The sequence below is a fragment of the Morus notabilis genome, unplaced genomic scaffold (assembly GCF_000414095.1).
Source record: "Morus notabilis unplaced genomic scaffold, ASM41409v2 Scaffold1205, whole genome shotgun sequence".
Taxonomy (NCBI): domain Eukaryota; kingdom Viridiplantae; phylum Streptophyta; class Magnoliopsida; order Rosales; family Moraceae; genus Morus; species Morus notabilis.
In genome coordinates, this window is record NW_010363296.1 from 18558 (window position 1) to 26863 (window position 8306).

Consider the following 8306-nt stretch of genomic DNA (forward strand, 5'->3'; position numbering starts at 1 on the left):
GCCCCTTCTTCGGCTGGAGAAGACAGAGAAGAAAAGAAAAAAAAAAACAATTGAAATCAGTTTTTAGCTTTTTCAGCTGAAAACGAAAACGTGAAAATGAAAACGGATTTTTTCCGTTTTCAGTTTTTCACAAAAAGACAAAAACGTTTTTGTTTTTATTTTCTAACATAAATTCCACCAAACACGTTTTTCATTTCTGTTTTCAGTTTTTTGCTTCAAAAAATGTGAGAAATGGAAACAAAAATGCTAACAAACAGGTCCCATGTTTCATGACCTATGCAATAATGTAAACATAGAGGTCTTCGAGTTCCATTTTAATTACAAGTACTACGTTTATCATCCATATGACGACCAACTTGAATCCTTTGACTGAAATACGTGGCCGTAAATAACGATCAAGTTAGGCAATGATATGTTTGGACACGGATTCGATAATCGTTTTTTTTTCCCATATGCTCAAAAACCATGTCGTGTCAATTTTTTGAGACATTATTCTGATGATTGAACCCAAAATTACATAACCGTCACAAACCAGCCATTGTAGAAAAATCATAAATTTTCACGATACGTGAGCTTCAAGGACTTTTCCTCCTCTTAATTTGTAAAGGGATATGTATAATATCGTATGATATAATATTAATATCATACATGTAATTGGTCAACTAGACTATCTAATGAACTGAAATTAACAGCAGCAAAAAAAAAAAAAAACACGAGGTGAGCAGCTAAGAAAATTGAAATCCCAACACCACCGAACGTGTCCCCCCCTCTCTTTCTCACTCCCATTTCCACACACACATTTGTGGGTCCCACAACGCACTAAAAACATAATATGTATAATTACAAAAGAATCCCATCTCTCCAACGCATGAATATTTGTCATATATAAAGCCTCACAACCTCAGCTTCTCTCCTCACCTTCTCCAAAAACTTCACTCCTCCCAATTTATAATCTCCTCCTTTTTGGCCTCTCTTCCTAGCTCATTCCAGTACTATTTATAGTCCTAGAATATCCCAAGACTATCATAAAAACTTGTATAATATATATATATATATATATAGATACTAGCATATATTCATGGGAAACGCAGATTGCGTGTACCCATCGGCGAGTACTAATGTGGAGAGGTCCCACAGGGTGGCGATTCCACCGCCACAGCCGTTTGTGAAGACGTTTCGGAACACTGTGAAAGAAACGTTCTTTCCTGACGACCCATTCCGTCAGTTCAAGAACCAAACGGCATGGAGAAAGCTCGTGTTGGGACTTCAGTACTTCTTTCCCATCCTGGAATGGGCTCCTCGCTACCCTCTTTCCTTCTTCAAAGCCGATATCGTCTCCGGAATCACCATTGCCAGCCTCGCCATCCCTCAGGGAATCAGCTACGCCAAGCTCGCCAACTTGCCCCCCATTCTCGGCCTATGTAAGTGAATTCACTATTTATCGGTTTACTACAGTATTTTTCTCTCACGTTTAAACGAGCGAAACCAATGAGATCTAATGAGATTTGAACATAAAGTTTGAATAGAAATTTAAAAAGTCTCAACTCTGCTGTTGCTATATACAGTACTATATACATGTAATATAGATATATATATTAATTTTGATTAATTAATGCAGATTCGAGCTTTGTCCCACCTTTGATTTATGCGATGATGGGAAGTTCGAGGGATTTGGCCGTGGGAACTGTGGCTGTGGCTTCACTTCTCACGGCTTCTATGTTGGGCCAAGAAGTTAACGCCTCTGAGAACCCTTCTCTTTATCTTCATCTTGCTTTCACAGCAACATTCTTCGCTGGTGTTTTCCAAGCTTCCTTGGGATTTTTAAGGTCAGTACATTTACAGATCATATATATGAATTAGTGAACGTTCTATAATAAGTCCATATATTATGAGCACTTCAAGACTTTTGTCTACGTCATTTTCTTTTCTCTTGGGGGAGCTAGAACTTTAGTTTATAATTTGTTAATCTCAGCTCTGTGTGGCCATGGAATTTTTGTCTTTTGCAATTGTAAATTTTTTGGAAAAAAAAAAACTAAATGTTTTCTAGCTTAATTCGGAAAAAACCGCCTAAAAAAAGTTTTTTTTTTTACCCTAAAAAAAATTTTTTTTTTTTTTTTTTTTTGTTTCCTTTATCATGTCGGTATCTCAATTATTTGATTAATAATTCTTCTGGGGCACCCCAATTTTTGGTGTTTGTTCGTTCGTTTGTACAAGCAAATTTTTGTACGTGTCTACTTATAAAAAGAAAAAAAAATCATGTTGTTGTGAATACTGATCTCTGGTACACTGCAGGCTAGGGTTTATCGTGGATTTCCTATCACATGCAACGATAGTAGGGTTCATGGCAGGAGCAGCCACTGTGGTGTGCTTGCAACAACTGAAAGGGATTCTTGGACTTGAACATTTCACCCATGGGACAGATGTCGTGTCAGTCATGCGCTCTGTCTTTAGCCAAACACATGAGGTTGTCCTCTTCCCCTATAACATTACCCACCAATACATGTTCAATATATAAGTACATAGCAGCTCATAGTACTATATGTGTGTGTATATATATATTTACATATACCTGAGAAAAAAATAATTCATATAGACGAATTTGGTTTGATAAACATAAAATTTATAAGGGTTTGGTTACAAAATGGACATTCAATATTGGATCTCCAATCACGGCCTTTCTTTTAAGAGTTCATTACAAACTTGTAATAAATAGAGGTATTATTATATATAAGATGTGGGGGCTGTAAAATTTGAAGTTGTTGAGCATTAAATAAGATGCGGTGGTCGTTTTCTAAAGTCTTAGAAGTAACATTTAGATAGTATTACCTTTTGAAAAGTGTTGAGGAAGATGAAATAAAATATAGAAAGTCTAGAAAAGGAGGAAATAAGTTAAGCAAGAAAGGTGGAGTTAATTGGATGGCTCTAATTTTTATTGTTTATTAGTACTGGTAGTTTCCTTGCTAATACGTTTGATTACTTTGGTTAAGTCCTGATTAGCTAACGCCTAAAAATTATTATCTATTGATGGTTGTTGCAGTGGAAATGGGAAAGTGGAGTCTTGGGATGTTGTTTCCTTTTCTTCCTCCTGATAACCAGATATTTTGTAAGTGCACCAAACCCTTTTCCAAGGAATAATTAATTATTTTCTTTCTTTTTTAAAAACAAATAGAGGGAATGGAATTGTCCATATATATATTTTTGAATTCCCAACTTAATTAAGTTATTAAGATACTTATATTAATTCTTTAGTTATAATAATCTAGCTGCTATAGTCGTTGGCATGCGCGTATTAGTTCGTTCTAACGCCGACTCAATAAAATAATACATGGGTTAGGCAAAAATAGTAGAATTGATAATTCGATCACATCAAGAGTCAGAGATTAAATTCTTAAAGAATAAAATTATCTCTGCAACGTGCTATTATCTATAGTTAAGTATTTCCATTAGCATCTAAACCTCTATAATTTTATTTTAGTTAAAAAAATCTTCCTCTTTTCCAGAGACGGAATCAGCTTCTGTCTCTTTTATATTTGTCTTCCCTAATCTTGTTCTTACATGTCAAAAAGTCTCCATTTAACCGCAATTAACCTGCTCCATCTATAATTAATATAAATAGAAAGCATATGATAAGAGATTTATTTTTCTTAGCCGCTAAAAGCTGTAAAGACTCTATCTCAAAAGCTGCCTTCTTTTTTATCAGAGAACTTTTGAAGGTGATTGCATCCTACCAAGCTGCGTGAACCTTGTTCCAACGCTGCTCATCACCAATAAATAATACTCATTTAAATAAAATAAAAAACAACTAAAAAGAAAAATCAAGTAACTCTCAATTGCTTATTTTGTATATTTATTTATTTTTCCATTTTTCATGCAGAGTAAGAGAAAGCCGAAGTTCTTTTGGATATCAGCCATGGCACCGTTGACCTCAGTTATCTTGGGAAGCCTTCTTGTTTATCTCACCCATGCTGAAAAACATGGTGTTCAAGTGGTAAGCACTTCAAAAAATAAAAAAGAAAATATCTTAATTACCCTTTTCTACTAAACGACGCTATATGACGCTCAGTATCACCTATTAAGGATTGGGTCCCACAATAAAAACCCACTTATAGCACCGCCATCCCCCAAAGTATTTTTCTTTTCTCGTATTTTATTTATTTCATGATTTAAATTTAAAATTTAAATTTTACTATAAGAAAAAATTTTTAAAAATAGTCACATTTAAGTTTTTTATTACAGTAAAAAGTTTTTACATAAAGTCACATATCAAGTCGAATTAAAAACTTAAATCAGTGAACTAAACGAACCCTTAGTCTTCTTTTGTTTTTTCTGTCTTTCATCCACACATAAATAGAGATGAGATGAAAGATTAAGGATACTTTTAATTCGCTGATTTAAGTTAAAATATGATTTTATATAAAATTTTTTTATTATAATATAAAAAAATTAAATATAACTATTTTTAAGAATTTTTTATTATAATAAAATTTAAATTTTAAGCTTAAATTATTGAAATAAACGGGCGCAGATGTAACCCACTAGGGACAGACAACTCCAAATCTGACCTTGACGACGACAAGATACTCAGACCATGTCCATGTAAAATGTCTTTTAGGCCCGCTTGGTAGATGTCATTTGTCTTAATGGGCCAGTCCAAAATTATTGTTCTACCACTCTCCCCCTCTTCTCATGAAAACAGTGTTGGGCGCCCACCAATAATGCTTGCTGTTTAAAGATCCATGGTGGGTCCCAAGCATATCTTTGCCATGTTGCCAAATTCTGTTGTCACGTCAGTAACTTACTTTCGATATATTTGGTAAATGAATTCATATTATGATTTAAATTATGATTTATAATTTTTTATAATATTTTTTTTTTATAAAAAATACACGTAAATTAAAAATAGTTATAATCTCATTATTCTAATGCATGAACTAAACGTAACCTTATTTTAACACCTCTAATTGGGTCATTTTCATTTCTTGTTTTGTTTGGTTTTTGGTTAAAATTTGCTGTTAGAGTTATGAATATAATTCTGTGAATGGTATTTTTCTCAGATAGGAAAGCTGAAGAAGGGGCTGAATCCATTATCAATCACGGATCTTATATTTTCACCTCCTCACATGACACTAGCTATCAAAACTGGCATAATCACGGGTATCATAGCCCTCGCTGTAAGCATCTTTCTCCAATTCTTAATTATATAAAATATTACAAACTGTCAAGCATGTATTATAGATAAAAATAATAATTAAAAACAATAATTAATAATAGGTAACACTCTTTGACTTTGACTTAAGACTTAATTTGTTACGTAAGTTAACCTTGTTATAGTTTATTGACAAAAGCCAGTGAAGTCAAGTTAATGTTTATTTTATTAGTAAAATCCATAAAGTCAATCCTTAATGAAAATACAGATCAACGTGCTTTTTCATGTCAAATTTAGATTCTATCCTTAATTTCTTCATTATTTTCCTTTTTAAATTTTTTACTAAAAATATTTAGAAACGGTTAATTAATCCAGGAAGGGATAGCAGTGGGGAGAAGCTTTTCCATGTTCAAGAGTTACCATATTGATGGAAACAAAGAGATGATTGCAATTGGAATGATGAACGTTGTTGGTTCTTGCACTTCTTGCTATCTCACAACAGGTGATTATACTTAACATTATAAGTACTTTTAATTGTATTTGTATACTTTATCACTTATAAATATAAACAGAAGCAACAAAATAATAATAAAAACTCTACTTCTAATTACAGTTCAGCTGCCTAAACTTCACCTTGCTCATGACATGTGAACAAAATTTCAGGTCCATTTTCGCGATCTGCGGTGAACTACAACGCAGGGTGCAAGACGGCAGTGTCAAACATAGTCATGGCAATTGCCGTCATGTTCACGTTGTTGTTCCTCACACCCTTATTCCATTACACTCCGCTGGTGGTGCTCTCAGCAATCATAATCGCCGCGATGCTCGGTCTCATAGATTATGAGGCCGCCATCCATCTTTGGAAAGTGGACAAGTTTGATTTAATCGTTTGCATAAGTGCATATGTTGGCGTGGTCTTTGGCAGTGTGGAAGTCGGATTAGTCATAGCGGTATGAGCCTAATACAAATACTAATGCTAATTAAGAGGCTAATTAGGTTACCAAGTACTAATTTCTTTCTTCTTTTTTTTTGGTGCAAAAATGATCAGGTCGCGATATCGTTGCTGCGGGTACTTTTATTTGTTGCGAGGCCTAGGACATTTGTTCTCGGTAACATTCCTGATTCCATGATCTATAGAAATGCCGAACAATACACCAATGCAAGCAATGTTCCTGGAATTCTCATTCTTGAGATTGATGCTCCAATTTACTTTGCAAATTCCAACTACTTAAGAGAAAGGTATACCTATAGTATATATTTGATAAAAAGTACTACAATCATCATGAACTACGTGTAAGTTGAATTTAACAGAATCTTATACTGACCAACATTATTTTTTCTTGTGTACAGAATTTCAAGATGGATTGATGACGAGGAAGATAGGATTAAATCAGCTGGAGAAACCAGCTTACAATATGTCATATTGGACTTGACAGGTATATATTATATGTAGCATACTCATTTAATTTGAAGATGAAAACATATGCATTTGTATATCAATATTTAATTTCACTTGTAACACCCTTTTTTTTTATTTTTTATTTTTTTTTTGTTTTACAGCTGTTGGTAACATAGACACAAGTGGGTTAAGCATGGTTGATGAGGTCAAGAAGACCATTGAAAGAAGGGGTCTCAAGGTAAATCAAATTATTTCATGTGTCGTTTAAGAAAATATATGTGTGTGTGTATGCATATATATAGACATAAATTTCTAATTAATTTCTTCGCACTTCTTATTATTGTTTTAGCTTGTGTTGGCCAACCCTGGAAGTGAGGTTATGAAGAAGCTGAACAAGTCAGAGTTGATCGACAAGATAGGCCAGGAATGGATTTATCTAACGGTTGGAGAGGCTGTTGAAGCATGCAATTTTATGCTTCACACGTGCAAACCAAGCGATGCCAAAGATGATCAATCAGTCGAGTCAACATGGAACAACGTCTGACTTATTTAATTTATTTTGCTGGCAGCAAATGTAATATAGGAATTAATTAAGTTGATATCGATCGCTTGTGTTTATCAAAGTTTATTTTGCGGCTCATTTGTGCAATATATATATATATATATATATATATATATGTGTGTGTGTGTGTGTGTGATTTCATAAAATCGGAAGGTAACATTATGACTCATTGGATCAAAATGAGAAAATGAGTCGTTAATTATTTAAAGCCTACTCCGATATGAAGTCATTGTTTGGAGGAAAGTTTTTCCCCTTCCAAGTTCCAACTATATTATGTTATAATATTGTACAATGTATATTACACGTTGAAATTCCAAATGGTAATTTCACTACACAGATGTTTGTTAATTTTTTAGTCCGTGTTTCTCTTTTTACCCTTAATGGTGAGTGCGTATGGACATGTTGTTACTGAGACCAGAGTAAAAACGACAAACACAGAAAACTCTTGAATGAGACTTTTGGACTCGAATGACAGCAACTTATACAGAGATCAAGCGACGTACCGTTTTCCGTTATGGCGGGGTGTTAAAAAACGACATATTGTTTTTTTGAAGAAACAACCACGTATCGTTTTGTACAAACGAAAAACAAACTTTCATATAATTTAAGAGGCGTTTTGTAAAGAAAAAGACAGCCGATATATATAATTTGCGGCAAATTTCAGATAAAAGAGAGCAGACAATTCAGATATTCACATATGGTTTTATGGATAAACGACAATATAAACTTATAAAGCGAGAACGATATAACGTTCTTGATACTTAAACATGTCGTTTTTATATTTAAATGGGTTTTTAACACATTTGCTATGCACACTTGTGGTGGTTTAGCAAATTACTTTATAAATTTTCAAAATGCAAATTACTATAAATTTTTAATTTTAATAAATTATCCCTTCGTCTTATAAAGTTGTTGTAATATGTCTCATTTTAATGATAATTGTATTAAATTAGTATAAAAAAACACATTCAGTCAAAAATTTCAACATTTTAATTTAAATATAATACAAATCTTTTAATATCTCAATTTTTAATCCCTTAAATTTAATAAAAAAAATTTGAACAAATTTAATTAAATGGGACACATTGTAACAAATTTATAAATTTAAGAAGTAATCTATCAAAATTAAAAATTTAAAGGATAATTTGTTAAAATAAATTCAAAAGGCAATTGTGTCAAAAAAAAAAAAAAAAAAAAAA

General features: G+C 32.8%; 1 protein-coding gene across 1 annotated transcript; it reads left to right on the forward strand.

Moving 5' to 3' along the window:
* Positions 1 to 932: 932 nt before the first annotated feature.
* On the forward strand, positions 933 to 7441 carry LOC21385624 (sulfate transporter 3.1). Its single transcript, XM_010104075.2, has 12 exons — positions 933 to 1421; positions 1619 to 1826; positions 2293 to 2464; positions 3038 to 3103; positions 3875 to 3988; positions 5055 to 5171; positions 5522 to 5648; positions 5810 to 6096; positions 6195 to 6385; positions 6497 to 6582; positions 6707 to 6783; positions 6895 to 7441. Exons 1-12 carry the CDS (start codon positions 1079 to 1081, stop codon positions 7087 to 7089), a joined length of 1983 nt encoding a protein of 660 aa, XP_010102377.1. The 5' UTR covers positions 933 to 1078; the 3' UTR covers positions 7090 to 7441.
* Positions 7442 to 8306: the final 865 nt, after the last annotated feature.